The sequence below is a fragment of the Onychomys torridus genome, chromosome 8 (genome assembly GCF_903995425.1).
Source record: "Onychomys torridus chromosome 8, mOncTor1.1, whole genome shotgun sequence".
In the NCBI taxonomy this organism is placed as follows: Eukaryota; Metazoa; Chordata; class Mammalia; order Rodentia; family Cricetidae; genus Onychomys; species Onychomys torridus.
In genome coordinates, this window is record NC_050450.1 from 86,392,454 (window position 1) to 86,411,713 (window position 19,260).

Genomic DNA, 19,260 nt, shown 5'->3' on the forward strand with positions numbered 1-19,260 from the left:
ATTTGATCGGGTTAGTTGTTGAGTTGTCTTCCTTTTTTTTTTTTGTTCCAGCTTTATATCTCTTAAGGAGTGTTCTTTTTGATCTGTTTGCTCCCACTCCCTTCTCTTTCCTTCCTTTTGATTTTCTACTCAGAGTCTCTAGCCCTGGTTATGTTGGTTTACTATATAGACTAGTCTGGCTTTGTATTTGTGACAATCTTCCTTCCTCTTCCTCCTAAACGCTGGGGTTGTAAGTGTGCACCAACACAGATATTCTGAAATTTTCTTCCTTTTAAGATGAGGTCACATTTAGCCCAGGTTACTCACAGTATAGCCCAAGAAGTCCTTCAATTCCTAATTCATCTGTATCCAACTGCCAAGTGTTGGGATTGCAACCTGCCAACTGTTGGGATTGCAGATATGTGTACCATTCCTGGTTTGAAAATGAAATTTTAAACCTGCATATTTTTTTGTTTGTTTGTTTGGTTTTGGTTTTTTTCAAGACAGGGTTTCTCTGTGTAGCTTTTGCTCCTTTCCTGGAACTTGCTTTGGAGACCAGGCTGGCCTCGAACTCAAAAAGATCTGCTTTCCTCTGCTTCCCCGGTGCTGCGATTAAAGGCGTGTGCCACCAACACCTGGCTAAAAGTTGCATTTTTGTTTGTTAAGGATTAGTGTTTTTATTTATTCTTGAGACAGGGTCCTATTAAGTATCTCTGGATGGCTGGGAAGTTCCATGAAGTTCTCAGGGCTCTACCTGACTCAGCCACCCTCCCACCTCAGGTGCTTAAAAGCATGTACCATCAAGCAAGTGTCCTAAGTATTTTAAATGGTTCACATTTGTGATTTGTTTGTATGTGATGTGGCACACTGCTGTTGCCTTTTGTTGGTTATGAGTGCCACATACATAATTCCTAAAATAGTGTGTCATCTTTCCCATTTTTTCCCCCTCCTCTATTGTAAGTTTTAAAGTAGGGTGCTTGTGGTTCTTATTTTTAAAATTCAACAAAATGGTAGCCTACCTTAATCAAATGATGCTTTAGTTAAGTTTAAATGACTGAAACTGGGTATATTTATATTCAAAAGTACTATCTCATTTTATTATAGCTAAACTGGAAAGTTAACAACTCATTAAGGTGAATAAGGAAGAGCTAGAGGCAGAGAAATTGAGTTCTGAGTCATCCTTGAGGCCAACCCCGGGCTACACGAGATACCCTATTTCAAAAAGGAAAACCAAGATGCATGGGCAGAATTTATAGTTATATTGGTGGGCTTTTTTTCAGTCTCTGCAACCTGCTTGCTTACTGTGATGAATAAAACGTTTATTATTACATAATAAAGAATTTTTTCCACCAAAGGACTGGAAACAAACCAAAGAAAACTCTAAAGCAGAGCCAGTGTGGTGGCACATAGCTGTCTTTTTAGCACTTAGATGTACAAATCTGGGTAGAAAATAAGAAAAACTAGTTTAACAAATTATATATGAAGCGATTGACAAGTGGAGTCACGAGGATTAAGAGTTCAAGATCTTGTTGGGCAGTTGTGGTGCACACCTTTAATCCCAGAACCCAGGAAGCAGAGGCAAATGGAACTATGAATTCATGAGGCCAGCCTGGTCTACAGAACGAGTTCTAGGACAGCCAGAACTACATAGAAAAAAGCCTGTATGGAACCCCCCCCCCCCAATTCAGAGTCTTCTATTTTACTAGTTGGTTTAAAACTGTGTTTAGAAGTTAATTTGACAGTTAATATTGGAAACAAACTAACTTATTCTATCACTGACTTAAGATTGAAAGAATTAGTTATCTGCTAGTCAAATTAGTGAGGACACTAGAAAAGCTAATAAAGCAAATTATAGGAGAAGTAAAAATTTGGGCATTTTAGGTTAAAAATGCTAATAGAGTGAGGCATGGTGGTGTAGTCCTTTAATCTCAGCACTTGAGAGGCAGAGGCAAGTGGATCTCTGATTGAGGCCAGTATGTATCGCAAGTTCTAAGCCAGCCAGGTATACATAGTGAGACCCTTTCTCAAAGAAAAGAAGAAAGAATAAGAGAAAGAGGAAGAAGGGACCTGGCTGTAGCGGTGATGGTGGTGATGGTTTACACCTTTAATCCCAGCACTTGGGAGGCAGAGGCAGGCGGATCTCTGAGTTCGAGTCCAGCATGGTCTTCAGAGTGAGTTTCAGGACAGCCAGGGCTATACAGAGAAACCCTGTTTTGAAAAACAAAACCAAACCAAAAACAAACCCTAAAAAACAAGTGGAAGAAGGAGAAGAAAATGCTCATAGAGGGGCTGGAGCCAATAAAGTTTGCTTGGTGATTAATAGCACTTGATGCTCTCACTGAGGAACCCAGGTTCGGTTCTCAGCATCAATCCATAACTCTAATCCTGGGGATCTTTATATCTTTGTTCTCCATGTGCTTGTGCATTACATGCTCATACACACTTAATACATACAATTTTACATAAAAATCTTGGGAGGTGGAGAGATGGCTCAGCAGTTGAGAGTACTTGCTTCTCTTTCTGAGGATGGCCATGGATCAGTTTCCAGTATTCATGTCAGGTAATACCTGTAATTCCTGCTCAAGGGGATAAAATACTTTTCCTAGCCTCCAAGAAACCCACACGTAAATAATAAAAAATAAATTACTTTTTAAGTGGGGGTTGAATGTAATCAAAATGCATCATATAAAATTTTAAAAGAATTAGTAAATATACTGTATTTAAATGAAAATTGATACAGAGCCCAGGGTGGTGGTAGAGGCCTGAAATCCTTACATTTTGGAGGTGGAGACTGGAAAATTTGGGAGTTCAGGGGCAGCCTAGGCTGCATGAGACTACATGTCCCTAAAACCGAACAAAAAGTAGATTAAAATAACCAGTGCCATGATACTGCATTTAAAAAAAAAATCCTTTTGGAAACAGTTCGGTTTTTTTGGGGGGTTTCTTTGTGGGGGCGGGGGGAGTGTTTGGTTTTTCGAGACAGGGTTTCCCTGTGCCTTTCCTTTGCGCCTTTCCTGGAACTCACTTGGTAGCCCAGGCTGGCCTCGAACTCACAGAGATCTGCCTGGCTCTGCCTCCCAAGTGCTGGGATTAAAGGCATGCGCCACCACTGCCAGGCAACAGTTCAATTTTAGGTTGTTCTGAAACTCATTATGAAGACCAGACTGTCCTCCCACTCAGAGAGATATAACATCTCTGCCTCCCAAATGTTAGGATTGAGGGCATTCACCACCACCACCCAGCATGCTGTTGCTTTTTTTTTTTTTTTTTTTTAAATTTATTTATTTATTTTTGAGCTGAGGATCGAACCCAGGGCCTTGCTCTTGCTAGGCAAGCGCTCTACCACTGAGCTAAATAACCTCTGCTGCTTTTCTAAGTTTATTTTATTTTATGTGTGCAAATATTTTGTCTCTGTGTATGTATGTTATCTTTTCCCCTGTATGCCTGGTGCCTGAGGATCTCAGAAGAAGGTATTAGATCCCCTGGAAGTGGGATTGCAGATTGTTGTGAGCCACCTTGTAGTTGGCTGGGAATTGAATCCAGGTCCTCTTCAAAAACAAATGATCTTAACCACTGAGATATTTCTCTAGCCCTAATGTTTCTTTTTTCTAAAGTTTTGTTTTGTTTATTTATATTGTGTTACATGTGTGATGTGTATGCATGTGAGAATGAGGGAATGTGTGTTTCCCTTTTGTTATTCACTGCTGGCCTAACTTCAAAGGATTCTCTAGCCATTGTCTCCCATCTTGCTATAGGACAACTGGGATTATAGGCAGTCAATCACACTCAGCTTTATGTGGCTTCTGTAGATTCACACACTGATCTCAATACTTGCTTTACCTGCTGAACCATCTCCATAACCCTGAGTGTCCATTTCAGAATTTATTTAAGTCTTGATGAAATTCATTTTAGCTGATAACACATTGGTGTCTTTGTAAATATATTGCCAGAGGAGTTATAATAGTATACTATAGTTCTACAAAACAAGTTAATGATTGTAAGTTAATGATCTCTTTGTAGAAACTGTTAACCATCCTTGTAAAATTATCTGTATTTCTTTAAATTACTATGGTGTGACAGAGATGAAGAACTCTTAGCTCCTTTTGCTTATAAAAGACTATTGTCTATAGGCAGCAGAGTTTGATCTGCTGGCAGTTTTAAATCCTTTATAATGTCTGTTTTTACTACAAGAAGTTGTTTTTATCTTTTAGAAAACTGAGACACTGAAGTCCTGGGCTAATTTTACCACACAATATATTGCATGTAACCCAGGATGCTATAAATGTTTATTGGGACACACTTTAGATAAGCTCATTGTATTTCTTTCTGACCTTTGAATTTTATTTTTTTTAGATGCATCCTTGGGGAACTGTTCACCAAGAAACCTATTTTTCAAGCCAATTTGGAACTGGCTCAGCTAGAACTGATCAGGTACAGTTACACATACGGTCTTAAGTGCCTGCATATGATAAATCAGAACTTTTTGTTGTTGTTATTTTGTTTTGTTTTTAGAGACAGGGTTTCTCTCTGTAGCTTGAGCCTGTTCTTGAACTCATTCTGTAGACCAGGCTGGCATCAAACTCACAGAGATCTGCCTATCTCTGCCTCTAGAGTGCTGGGATTAAAGACGGGTTCGCTGCTGCTGCCGCCGCCGCCGCCGCCGCCTCCACCACCCATCTAAATGAGAACTTCTTAAACTTCTTTCACTCATAACCTATTTTCACCTGAGAAGTTTTTTACACAACCCTGGGTAGTAGATGTGTATAATAAGTATACAAATCAAACATTAACTGATGATAAATTTTGAATTGATTTTAAAGTAATTTTTGGCATAAACTTAATTTTACAATTTATTAAAGGTGAAGTTAAACTTACATTTAAAATAGATATGCTTGTTTATTCTCACAATTAAATTAATTTTAATTTGTAATTTATGTGTGGGCACATGCATATGGACGTCAGCCTTATAAATTTACAACCTTTCCATCCCAGGATCCCATGATAGAAGAGAACCAATACCACTACTTGTCCAATGACTTCCACAAACACTGATGTACGGAACAGGCAAAGAAAGAAGCAGGGGAAAAAAATTAAGAAACCAAATGAGGCTGGACAGATGGCTTAGCAGTTAAGAGCAATGGCTGCTCTTGCAAAGGTCGTGGGTTCAATTCCTAGCATCCAGGTGGCAGCTCAAAACTATCTGTAGCTATAGATCCAGGCAGTCTGACACCCTCTCAGATATAACATACAAACAAAACACCAATGCACATAAAATAAAAGTAAATTTAAAAAAAAAAAGGAGACCAGGCTTAGTGGCACATGCCTTTAATCCCAACACTTGGAAGATAGAGGCAGACCTGGTCTACATAGTGAGTTCTAGACAAGTCAGCACTACATACTGAGACCTTAACTCAACATAAATGTAAATAAAAGAAATAGTTGGAAAATCATTTAATTTTTTTTGAAACTCTAGTGATTAACTCAAATAGCAGTTTCTAATGTCAAATATTCTAACATAATACAATCTAAAAATAATACTAATTTTGATACTTATATCCTTAAGAATGATGGTAGGGTGCTGCTGAGATGGCTCAGTGGTTAAGAACAGTGGCTGCTCTTCCAGAGGTCCCGAGTTCAACTCCCAGCAACCACATGGAGGCTCACAACCATTGATGGTGTGATCTGATGCCTTCATCTGAAATAAAGGTGTACATGCAGACAGAGCACTCATACACATCAAATAAATAAATAAATCTTAAAAAAAACCAAAAAGATTGATGGTGCGGCTTTATTTATTTTTTTAATTTTTTTTTTTCAAGACCAGGTTTCTCTGTGTAGCTTTGTGCCTTTCCTTGAACTCACTCTGTAGCCCAGGCTGGCCTTGAACTCACAGAGATCTGCCTGGCTCTGCCTCCTGAGTGCTGGGATCAAAGGCATGCGCCACCACTGCCCAGCAAATTTTTTAATGTATTTTTATTTTATGTGCCTTATTTTTTCATGTATGTATGTCTGTGTGAGGGTGTCAGATCTTGGAGTTACATACAGTTATTAACTGCCATATGGGTTTTGGGAATTGAACCTGGGTCCTCTAGAAGACCAGTCAGTGCTCTTAACTACTGAGCCACCTCTCCATCCATAGAAATTTATTGAAAGCTCCCCCTTTTTTTATTTTTTGGGGGACAGTCTTGGCTGTCTTAGAGCTTACTTTGTATACCAGACTGGTTTGGACCTCACAGTGATCCTCCTGAGATTAAAGGTTTGTACCACCATGCCTGCCTAAAGCCTTTGTTTTCCTTTCTTTCTTTCTTTTCTTTTTTTCTTTTTTCTATTTTGTTTTTTTCAAGACAGGGTTTCTCTGTTTACCCCTGGCTGACTGGAACTAGCTTTGTAGACCAGACTAGCCTTGAACTCAAGAGATCCAACTAACTCTGCCTCCCAAATGCTGGGATTAAAGGCATGCATGGTGACGACACCCAACTAGCCTTTTGTTTTTCATCGTTTAGCCAGTATGTTTCTAAAAGAACCAAAAGGTATAAATACAGTAAGACACTGAGTTTACAACATGATAGTCTCAGTTCTGAGCTGAGATTTTTCAGACAGTGTTCATCAGCATTCTCTGGGATTATATCCCTCACAGTGCAAGGTTGTTGAGTGCTCAGTCAAGATTTCAGTGAAGTCATACAATACAACACTTGGGAGTGGTGCCAGAAACATCTCAGACTTTCTACACATTTGATTTTTAGTTAGTTTTTTGGTTTTTTTTTTTTTTTTTTTTTTTATGTATTATTGTTGCCAAATATGTCATGATCTAGTTATGCCATACTTAGTCATAACTCACACTTTATTTTTTTTTTAAAGATTTACTTATTTATTATGTATATAATGTTCTGCCAGTATGTCTGCCTACAGACCAGAAGAGGGTACCAGATCTTATTACAAGTGGTTGTGAACCACCATGTCATTGCTGGGAATTGAACTCAGGACCTCTGGAAGAGCAGCCAAGTGCTCTTAACCGCTGAACCATCTCTCCAGTCCTGTATAACCCACACTTTTAAAAGTATATAATGAATAGATAATTAAATCCTCCAATTTCTGTAATATTTTTCAGTTATTCCATCAAGTGATATAATAAATTTCTCTTTGCTCGGTCTAGCATGCCATCTCTTCTTTTTGTTAGCGTGTGGACATAGAAATTATGTTTTAGGGGACTGGAGAGATGGCTCAGCAGTTGAGAGCTCTTCCTATTCTTGAGGAGGGTCTAGCTGTTCCTTATGTATTTGAGTGCATATATTTAATTGCACCATGTGCATGCTTTGTGCTGTTGGAAGTCAAAAGAAGGCATTGGATCCTGTAAAACTGGAGTTAGAAAGGCTGTCTTGTGGGTGCTGTAAACCGAACTTGGATCCTACTTAATCTTTTAACCTTCGAGCCACCTCTCCAGCTCTATAATATCTAAATCTTTCCTTCATATTTTTATTCTTCGTCATATACAAATATGCTGTACTTGAGAACAGTGATGCTTTTATTTCCAGCTATATAGAAGGCCCCATCTCAATGTAATGTAAGTCCCCATCTCAAAAATAGAAATAGAAGGAACTTGCAAGATGGCTCAACAGGTAAAAGTACTTGCTTCCCATCAAGCTTGATGGCCTAAATTCAGTCATTGGTACTTTCACATCATAATAGAAGAGACCATGAAAAGATGTCCACTAAGTTTGACATGTGCACAATAATAAATGTAAAAAAGTTTGCTGAAAAAAATACTTTTCAGACCAATCTCCTTGAAAAACGATCCAAGAAACCTCAGCTCCTCACATGATGCCTAATGGTTGGCGGTGGTATCAGTGTTTATAGAACCATACTTGCAATGACCCACCCAGTGAGATGGCTTCTTGGGTACACAGGTGCTTACGATTAAGCCCCACCTATGTTCGTTCTGCAGGATCCACAGGGTAAAAGGAGAGAACTGACTCCTGAAAATTATTATCTGATCTCCACTAGTGTGGTGTGGCGTATGCACCACTTCCCATGCAAACTAAATAAATGTAATTGAAATCATTAAAACAATAAAAAGTAAAATGGGAGCTGGGTAGATGTCTCAGTAGTAAAGTATTTGTCATGTGGTTATGATAAGCTGAATTTGATCCTCAGAACCTGTATTTTAAAAAGCTAGGTGTGGTGTTACATACTTGTGGCATCAGTGCTGGTGAGGCAGAAAGAGGTGATCCTGGCACTCACTGATAGCCACGTTAGCCCCTTGAGCAAGCTTTAGGCCACATGAGAGTCTTCAGGTGAATAACATTTAAGGAACATCATCTGAGGTTGACCTCTAAATGCACATACATATACACAAATAAAGGATGCTGTTTCTTTGAGTGGCTACTTCATTCTTAGCTGTAACTCTGTGCAAGAAAAGAAGTGTAGCTGGGCCATGATGGTGCACTCCTTTAGTCCCAGCATTTGGGACGCAGAGGCAGGCAAATCTCTTGAGTTCCAGGACAGCCAGAGCTACACAGAGAAACTGTGTCTTGAAAAACAAACAAAGAACATAATTCTTTGTGGGGTACATGTTATTTTTCCTCCTTCCACCATTTAGGTCCTGAGGCTTTTGAACTCAGGTCATAAGGCTTGTCAGGAAGAGCCTTTTCTCTCTGAGCTGTTTGTCCACTCACAGTTTGAAAATGTAATCTATGAATAGGCAATTTGGGGAAGGCTTGGAGATTGGAATTTGGGCCTTTCTTGCTATACTTTGCTTTCTTCCTTTTTCCTTTTCTTTATCTTGTTTTTCTTTTGGTTTATTTTTGTTTGACTTTTCATTTTGAAGAAGAGTCTCTCTTTATAAGCCATACTAACTACAAATTCACAGTCCTTTAACCTCAGTCTCCTAAGTGCTGGGATTATAGGTGCACATGACATTTTTTTTTTTCCTTCTTCAATAAAATAAATGGGAAAAATATTACAAGAAAATGTAGGTATTTTTTAAAGGTGATATATAACTTATTGTAATAGTAATAAATGCTCAGTTATCTATAACCTTTTATTTCTTTAAAAAAAAAAAAACTTGAATCAAATGGGCTAGAGACATGGCTCAGTGGTTAAGGGGACTGGCTGCTCTTTGAAAAGTCCTGAGTTCAATTCCTACCAACTATATTGTGGCTTATAACCATCTGTAATCATGCAGGCAGAACACTGTATTTATAGTTTTGTTTTGTTTTGTTTTGTTTTTAAACAACACAAAGAAACAAAGATAACAAGGTGTCTGTAGCCCAGGCTGTCCTGGAAAGTCACTCTGTAGACTAGAATGGTCTTGAACTCAGAGATCCACCTGCCACTGCCTCCCAAGTGCTGAGATTAAAGGCATGCACCAACTCTTACAATTTTTACTGTTTGAAATTAATGCTCCTTAGTGTGGGGTGGCACATGCCTTTAATTTCAACCTCTGGAAGAATAGGAAGGTTCTTGAGCTTGGATTTCAAGGCTATTCTGATCTATGTAATGTTTCCTGGAAAGCCAGGGCTGCATAATGGAGAGAACTGGTCCAAAAATAGAAGAAGATAAGAAATTAATTTTATCTAAATTGAATAAAATTGATGATGAGAATCTTCATAGGCAAGAACATGTTTTACAAAATATGTGAATCATTTTGGATTGTACTTTCAATACTTGATGTCTTTTAGTATTTCCAGTATGTTTTCTTTTTCTTTTTTTGTTTTGTTTTTGTTTTTGTTTTTGTTTTTTCAAGACAAGATTTCTCTATGTTGTTCTGGTGCCTGTCAACTTTGTAGATCAGGCTGGCTTTGAACTCACAGAGATCTGCCTGGCTCTGCTTCCCAAGTGCTGGGATTAAAGGCGTGTGCCACCACTGCCCTGCTGGGTTTCAGTATGTTTTCTTGTAACCAGTTCTCTAACATTGTTTTTCCTTACATACTAATATGATAAATCATAGATTTCCCCAGATTCCAGGAGATAATTTCTCCTTCAAGAACCTCTAGAAGTCTTGATGCTGATGATTCACTTCATTGCACTTAGCTTTTGCTTTCTTTTCAGTCGTCTTTGTGGTAGCCCTTGTCCAGCAGTGTGGCCTGATGTTATCAAGTTGCCCTACTTCAACACCATGAAACCGAAGAAGCAATATAGAAGACGGCTAAGAGAAGAATTCTCTTTGTGAGTTTAGCACAATCATATCTCCTTTCTTTTTGCAGCTTTTGTTGGGTCTTAACTTTTACTGTTAAGCCCAACTTACTACAGCAAACATTTTAATTACATTTTCTTTTTAAAAGATTTGTTTTTGTGCATTGGTGTTTTGCCTGTGTGAGGGTGTCGGATTGCCTGGAACTGGAGTTACAGACTGTGTGAGCTGCCATATGGGTGCTGGGACTTCCTGGGTCCTCTAGAAGAGCAGTCAGTGATCTTAACTTCGAAGCCATCCCTGCAGCCCCTTAATTACATTTTTGTTGTTTTGTTTTTCTGAGACAGTCTCACTGTGTAGCCTTGATTGGCCTGGAACTCACTACAAATACTAGGCTGGTCTCAAACTCATAGCAACTCATCTGCCTCTGTCTCCTGAGTGCTGGTATAGAAAGGTGTATTCCACTAAGCCTAGTCATGTTCATTCATTCATTTATGTATTTGTGTGTGGAGGTTAGAAAACAATTTTCAGGAATCCAATCTCTTTGACCATGTGGGTCTCAAGGGTATTATGATGCTGGTCATAAGGCTTGGTAACAGATGCCTTTACCAGATGAGCTGCCTTAACTAGCCCATGGTAGACATTTTATTTTATATGCATGCATGTTTTCCCTGAATGCATGTGTATATGTACCGTGTTTGTGTCTAATGCCTACAGAGAGGGTAGAGGAGGGTGTTGGATGCCCTAGAACTAGAGTTTGGAAGAGTGTGAGCTGCCATTTGGGTACTAGAAATTAAACCTGGATCCTCTGCAAGAGTGCCCAGTGTTCTTAACCTCTGAGCCATCTCACCAGCTTTAGACATTTTATTTTTGAAGAGTTTGTTCTATCAGACCCTATTTCTAATTTTCTCTTCTGAAGGCCTTGGACAAATGAAAACCATTTTATTTAGAACAGTATGTAGATTAGCTTGTGGTCTTTTTGTTCTTCCTAAGGAAAGAGAACAGAATTGTTGACTTGAACAGTTTTCACTTGCATTGTATCATTTTTTAAACCATGGCTCAGATCTGTTGCTTGCATTAGCCAGTTTCCAACTTCCTTTGCTCAGTTTTACATGAAGATGGAAATTCAAATCGCTTTTGATACAGGTTTCCAGGTTTGAGAACTACGGGATTGTGGTGAGTTTTGATTTCTCCGTCTCTTTCTGTAGCATTCCTTCAGCAGCACTTGATTTATTGGACCACATGCTGACACTTGATCCTAGCAAGCGTTGCACAGCTGAACAGACCCTGCAGAGTGACTTCCTTAAAGATGTGGAACTCAGCAAAATGGCACCTCCAGAGTAAGTATTGGTGACTGCAGTGATTCTAAACTTTCTCCTAGACTCAGAAAATGAGTAACTAAAAAAAAATATATAGATTTATCAAAATCACTAGGAATGATTATGTCAGTCATGATGAAGTGTTAACTGTGGAGAAGATCAGATATATTAAGTCAGGAATAGATTTAACAACCATATTTGTTCTAATCTGATTCAAGCTATTTTCTTTTGTTTCTAGATCTCTAGTGTATATTGTGATAAACAATGTCTTTGAAAATATTCCTTGTAGTTTTTGCTCTTAACCATTCCTTCAGGTTTAATCATTTATGTTGTGACTATGTATTTCTCACACTGCAAGAACCGTTCTAATTTTAAATAGTTTGCATCATTGTCAGGTGGGTAACTTTATTTATTTATTTATTGAGACCAGGTTGTTCTTGAACTCAAGAGTTCTGCTTGCCTTTGTCTCCATGAATTTTTATGTAAACATGTAGTTTTGTTGTATCTCTTCCATCATTATTTATTATTTTTTACTTTTCTTATATTTACGTGTGTGAGAGAGAGAGCGCACACACACACATATAAGCTACAGCACTTGTGTACAGGTCAGAGGACAACTTGGGAGTCAAGTGCTCTGGCTCTACCTCTATATATCTAATAAATTCAGGTGGTAAGGCTTCTGCTTCAAGTGCCTTTGTTACCTTAGCCATCTCCTAGGTCCTCTTTCATCACAATTTTATGGATCTTCAGAAGTTTTATGGCATATACAAGATCCTTTATCTTTGAACTTATCACTGGCAGTGTTAATAGCTTTTGTGCTAGATTTTTTTTTTTTTATAGTTGCTTATGTCAGTATTATGGTCCTTGCATGTGTTAGTCAAATAAATATTTTACCACTGAGCTGTATTCCCAAGCCTGTTTGTTTTTGCAAGTTTTTTTTTTTTTGTATGTTTGTTTTTTGATTGATTTTATTTTTCTTTTTTTATTGTTGTTTTTTGTTTTGTTTTGTTTTTTCAGATAGGGTTTCTCTGTGTAATTTTGGAGCCTCTCCTGGATCTCACTCTGTAGACCAGGCTGGCCTTAAACTCGCAGAGATCTGCCTGGCTCTGCCTCCCAAGTGCTGAGATTAATGGAGTGTGCCACCACTGCCCAGTGATTTTACTAAATTTTTATTATGTATTTATGTCAGCGGGTACCTGTAGGGGCCAGAAGATAGTGTCAGATTCCCTGGAACTTTCAACCACCAGAAATTAGTGCTGGGAACTGAACTCAAGTTCTGTTCAAGAACAGCACAAGCTATTAACTGCTGAACAATTTCTCCAGCCCTTTAGGGTGTTTGTTTTGGGGATTTTGTTTTGTTTTGTTTTGTTTGAGGTAAACACTTATAATCCCAGCACTTGGGTGGCTGCTTCAGTGGAATCAAGAGTTCCAGGTTTGCCTGGGATAATAGTTTGTCTTGGAAAAAACAGAAAAGCGTATTTGGATAAGTACACGAATAGATTGGGAACTATAAAATTGTATTGCTCCAAAGATCTGTCCAAATTCATTTATTATATAAGCTTTTTACTGAAATTTGGGAACTATACATAGTTCATTTGTGTTTTGAGACACATTGTAACCCTGGGGGACCTGGAACTCACTAAGTAGACCAGGCTGGTCTTAAAATAACAGGATCCCAACTTCCTCTGCCTCCTAGTTGCTAGGATTAAAGACATGCCCAGCAAAACTCCGTGCATGAAAATGTTGACGATATCTAATCATGGAAATTCAATGGATGATTTGTACACTAGTGATTTAATCATGATGTGTTTATATAGTTCCAAGATTTAAAGCACCATTGCTTGCTTGTCTTTTTGCATTGTGTGTGTGTTCATACTCTTGCCAAACTACACGTGAAAGGTCAGGGCAAATTGTCAGAGTGGGTCTTTTTCTATCATGTGGATTCCAAAATTGAACTCAGGTTGTTATGGTTGGTGGCAAGGTTCTTTATCTTCTGAGACATTTCCCAGCCCCTTTCCTATGCTTTCATAACTATTAGTAAGCTGTTCATCTCTGTGCTTGTATTTATCCTCAGCTGATGGCCAGTAAAGTTCTCTGTATTCATTTTATACTAACATAAAACAGTATTTTTCTGTATAGGAGTTGGTTCTTCTAGTATTAACAAGGTCCTTATTTCTTACTGCATAAATACTTGCACAAACTACCACTTGCCATGATTCTTTTTATACTGCATTCTAATATTTTTGTTCTTTATTTCTCATTTTCCTTGCTTTTTTTTTTTTTCTGTTTTAATTCATTATTCTTCCATTTACTCACTACTTACTCTTCCTTTGTGTTTTTTCAGCCTACCTCACTGGCAGGATTGCCATGAATTGTGGAGTAAGAAACGTCGACGCCAGCGACAGAGTGGTATTGTAATAGAAGAGCCACCTCCATCCAAAGCTTCTCGAAAAGAAACTACTACCTCAGGGACAACAGCTGAGCCTGTGAAAAACAGTAGCCCAGCACCACCTCAGCCTGCTCCTGCCAAGGCAGAGCCTGGTCCTGGGGAGGCAGTAGGTCAGTGCTGGGATGCAGCCTTCTACTTCTATTAAGTGCGCTTATGTGGACTTGAGGGTAGAATGTGTGTGTGTGTGTGTGTGTGTGTGTGTGTGTGTGTGTGTGTGTGTGTGAAATTATTAAGGCCACTCCACGTAGTTTAAAGGGAGGTTTATTTTGTAGGGTAACTTACAAATGAAGGGATAGGTTTCAGGGTCTGGGAAAGGTATGGCACAGCCCGGCTGTGTTCTCTGGAGAATTCTGCTCGGTCTACCTCCAGTGTCCAGGAACCAAGAGAGCTGGCCCATCCAGATCTCAGGTCTTCAGGGTCCTCTCTTGTCCCCGCCTTGTAGGCATGATAGTTACCGAAGCCTCATTGGGGGTTGGAACTTCCAGGTCAAAGCTGGAATGGCTTCCCACTACATATATATGTTCATATCTCTGTGTTTTTGTCCAGTGGAATATTAGGAGAGAGACTGTTGTCTTCATTTCTGAGAAGATAAAACCTTATTTTCTATACATGGTTCAGAAAGTTTTAAGTATTTTCATTCCTTGAAATAAGGAATACTGTATTTTTCTTAGATTCTGTTTTCTTAGAATTCAATCAATTAAATAAGTAAAATTTAAGGTTGTTTGCTCATGGCTTTTTTTTTTTTTTTTTCATTTTATTTTCATACATGGTTATTTGTTCATTTTATTTGCATACATGGGTATTTTCTTAGCATGCACATTGGTGCACTATTTGTGTTTGATGCTAGCAGAGGCCAGAAGAGGATGTCAAATCCCCTGGGATTGGAGTTAGAGGCAATGTGACCTGGCATGTGGTTGCTGGGAATCGAACCCAAGTTCTCTGGATAAGCAACTAATGATCTTAACTACTGAGCCAGATCTCTAGCCCTTGCTTTGCTCGTGGCTTTTTAGCAGTAATTTAGAGGTTTTTGGTTTTTTTTTGGTTTTTTGAGACAAGGTTTCTCTGTGTAGCTTTGGAGCCTGTCCTGGAACTCACAGGAGCCTGTCCTGGAACTCGAAGTCACAGAGATCCACCTGCCACTGCCTCCCGAGTGCTGGGATTACAGGCGTGCACCACCACTGCCCGGTGTATCACAGCTTTTTTAAAACTGCCTCTCTTTTTCATTTTCTCTTCTATATCAACCCAGTGGCTTTGAAATTAGGATCTTTGTGCCTCAGCCTTGAAAGTAGCTGAGACTACAGTATTATTTTCAACATTTAGTACACATTAGAATCATCCAGAAAACTTAAAAAAAAAAAAAAATAACCTCAGATCAATATGGTGGCAAATAACTGCAACACAGCACTGGGGAGGTGGAGTCAGGAGGATGAGAAATTCGTGGTTATCTTCCACTGCACACCAACTTTGAGGCCAGCCCAACATCCAGTAGATAATTCACCCTTGAATAAATGCCAAATTGCTTGGCACATTAGGTACCCGAGTTCTTAAATCCATCCTAACATTTTTTACATATAATATTGGTTGAAAGTCACTGACCTAAAAGAATAGAAGTAAAATATAGTCGCTTTTATATATAATGCATACATGCTTTAGTTAATTTATTTTAATTTTATTTTGTTGGAGATAGCATATAATATATGTGGGGTTCAGAGGAGAACTTGTGAGAATTGGTTCTCTCCACTGCATGGGTCCTGTGTTTTATACAGTTTTCATGCTTGGTGGCAAGTGCCTTTTAACAATTGTGCCATCTCACCAGTCCAAGTTCTTGAATTTTTAAACAAAAATAAAAAATAAACTGGTGTAATAAATAATCCAAGATATTAAATTATGAGCCATTCAAAATGAAACTACACCTTTGGGTATTATAAATTGCTTTTGTCAGTTGAAGAAGGCAAAGGGTCTTTCTTTCCTTTCCTTGTCATCTTATATTGGCTCCATTCTCATCCCACAGGCCTTGGTGACATCACACAGCAGCTGAATCAAAGTGAACTGGCAGTGTTATTAAACCTGCTACAGAGCCAAACTGACCTGAGCATCCCTCAGATGGCACAGCTGCTTAATATCCACTCCAACCCAGAGATGCAACAGCAGCTGGAAGCCTTGAATCAATCTATTAGTGCACTGACTGAAGCCAGTTCCCAGCAGCAGGACTCGGACCCCACAGCTCCAGAGGAATCATTGAAGGAGGTACCCTCTGTATCAGTGGTCCTGCCTTCAGCAGAGCAGACAACTCCTGAAGCTTCAAATACACCAGCTGACATGCAGAATATGTTGGCAGTTCTCTTGAGTCAGCTGATGAAAACCCAAGAGCCAGCAGGTAACCTGGAAGAAAACACCAGTGACAAGAATAGCGGGCCACAGGGGCCCCGAAGAACTCCTACAATGCCACAGGAGGAGGCAGCAGGTAAACAGACCAGTCATGAATCTCATTGAGCTCAGGTGCTGTTGATCTTCTTAAAAATCTCTTAATGTTTTCTTTTTTACATCATTGGTCTCAGTTTCAGTTTTCTGTAGACTACAGGAGAACATAGCACCAAATGATGTATTTCTTGTCCAGCTTTTTCATTTAAGTCTCAAAGCACCTTTCATATACTGATAATTTTTCCACTTACGAAGGTACTGGTAAGTAAAACCCATGTGTTCTAACCAAGGAAATCAAAGCCATAGGTAGCGAGATATCTTGAACTTCTACGTATGTGGTAGGTAGCTAGTCCTAGTAAATCTGACTTTTAAATAAACATCAAATTGTTCTTTACATCTAGTAGGAGTGGATCCTGGATACCAGAATCTTATCTGGAAGATACACTCAAGAAAGCCCTAATAAAATATCATTTCAGTTCCTGAAAATAATTGGGGAATTGTTCTAAGCAGATAACACCTTACATTTTCTTTCCAAAAAGTAATTGTATACAAAAATGATTATTTTTAAGTCTGTTTCTGAAAGAACAGTGGAATCAGGAAGTAAGCATTATGAAAAGAAAAAACAAAATCTGAAGGGGAAAAAAAACGTGTGTTACACCTTGTGTCACATGACCACAACCATGCAGTTTGTTAGAAGGAAGAACACTGTAAATTCTCTAATCAATTCTGATTCACAATGTTTGCAAAATCTTACTATCTGAAAATATTTTCACCTCCTTGGAAATTTTCATTGGCCTTGAAGATTCTGGGAAATAAGAAGAGGCACAGAGGCTGAAGAGGTATACTAACTTTGAACTTTAGGGTCCTGCATTTACATCTCTTCTGGGTCGGTAAAGAAAGTATATTTTTATTTTCACTAGTATAAGGTCAAGTATATAACTTTTTTTTTTTTTTTGTATGTGAAAATTGTTAAAACTGGAAGACAATAAAATTAACCTTCTGTTTTGTGAATAGGAAAACTGCAGCCTAAGAAATTTAAGTAAGTCTGTGCTCTGCCGAGTATTGGCAGACAAAGCTAGAGCTGGTACACACATCTTGACTCACTTTGCTCTTCTCTATGATGATCCCCAATTGTTCTCAAAGACCAGAGTAATGAAAAAGGCTATATGATGGGACTTCAGAGGTGGCTCAGAGGTTCAGAGCTCTTGGCTGATCTTGCAAAGGACCTGGCTTCAATTCCCAGCACCATTCAGTGATTCACAGCTGCCTGTCACTCCTGTTCCAGAGGATCAGGTACACAAGCAGACATACATGCAGACAAAACATTCATGTTATAAAAATAAATATTTTTTTAAAAGGCTATGTAGAATTAAAGTAGGCTTTTTAATCTCATGTCTCAAGATTCTGATCCTACCCATCATCCCTCAAAAAAAATAAATAAAAAATTCAACTCAAAATCAAAGTATCTGAAAGAACTTGGTCAAATTAAATAATATCCTGATAGAAAAATGTTCACCAAATAACTGAGACAACAAGCTATCAACCACATAAAGAAGTAGAACTGACAGTAAGCCAAGGCATATAGCTAGATATGGGATATGATTTTTAGAAGAGAGTGTAAAAATGCCACAACTAAAGACGAATGCAAACGTTGAGTGTGATGTCATGCATTTTTTACTCCAGCACTCAGGAGACAGAAATGGGTAGATTTCTGTAATTTCAAGACCAGCTTGATCGTTCTAGGCCAGACACCTGGTCCCAAAAAAAAAAAAAAAAAAATCCACCACACTACACCACTAATTATTATAGCCATTCCTGGATTGTCTAGCATCTCTGCTATTATGTACCACAGTCTGACCTCAAAATTTATATCCTTCTGCCTCATGCCACCACACCCTGGTACCTCTTACTTTGCCATTTCAGTGTTCATTAGCACTTCCATGAGAGGGCAAACTGAATAAACAAGAAAGGTAATGACATTAGTTTGGTAATTCGCTTTTTCTGTTCTTGTTAAGAAAGGGTAATGATTGAAGCTAATTTTATATTTATTTACCTCCCTCCATTAGTATGAAACCATTGTAGATTTGACAACATCAACATTTTAAAGCTGAGGACATTAGGATTTATAATTGATATTTTTCGTTTTATTTCTTTAAGAAGCTTTATTAACTTCAGTAGTTCTTTAATGAAAAGTGCTATAACTGGAAGAATGTAAGCTTAAACTGCCATTTTCACAGCCATGCCTTTTAAAGTTGGTTTGGGTTTTTTGTTGTTGTTTTTGTTGCCTCCCCCCAACTATTAAAAAACTTGGCATTTCACTTCCTGAATAGGCTCTAAATACTCCCGAATGTTGCTGGTACTTGGATGTCCTTATAGACATAGATAAGTAGTGTTGACAGTAAAAGGCTCTGAAATACAGTTCGTGGTTATAGTTATCCTATCCTTTCAGGTTATTCATTCTCCAGATTGTAAATTTTCAGTAGCTGATTTTTTTTCTACCTTAAATTCATTTTTCCCGGGTACTCAGATGATCAGCCAGTAACAAGTAACTTGGAGTTACATATTACAAAGTGAACTTTTCCATTCAAAACTGAAAGGTGATAGATACCCTGCTTCCCCTTTCCTTCCCCGCTTGTGTCCCCAATCCCAGAGACTAAAAAATCGGTACCCCATTTGTTATTTCATATAGCACATGGCCTTATTTCCCACTGCAGAGTGTTAAAATTATATATTGTTTTTAGAGTGATTTCATCTTCATACTTGGGGAGTGCAAACTTAATTTGCTTATTGTCCTTACAAAGTATACTCTAGATAATTATACTACAGAAATATCAAATTGTAACCAAAATCTGATTTTGGCTTGTCTGAGTATTGACAACACATCACTAACAAAAATGAAGAATGACCATATCGGTGTTTTTAAATGTTTACATAGGAAAAAGAAAAATTGGTCCTTTGAAAGA

At 38.3% G+C, this 19,260-nt stretch overlaps 1 protein-coding gene across 9 annotated transcripts in view; it reads left to right on the top strand.

Moving 5' to 3' along the window:
• The window catches only part of Cdk12 (cyclin dependent kinase 12), an 86,387-nt gene that overhangs the window by 35,617 nt on the left and 31,510 nt on the right, over positions 1-19,260 (top strand). For all 9 annotated transcript variants that reach the window (XM_036196149.1, XM_036196145.1, XM_036196147.1 and 6 more), the window contains exons 9-13: positions 4,333-4,410; positions 10,027-10,143; positions 11,317-11,448; positions 13,772-13,986; positions 15,888-16,340. In XM_036196149.1, the coding sequence (XP_036052042.1) occupies positions 4,333-4,410; positions 10,027-10,143; positions 11,317-11,448; positions 13,772-13,986; positions 15,888-16,340 (995 nt within the window). The remainder of the gene's footprint in view (positions 1-4,332; positions 4,411-10,026; positions 10,144-11,316; positions 11,449-13,771; positions 13,987-15,887; positions 16,341-19,260) is intronic.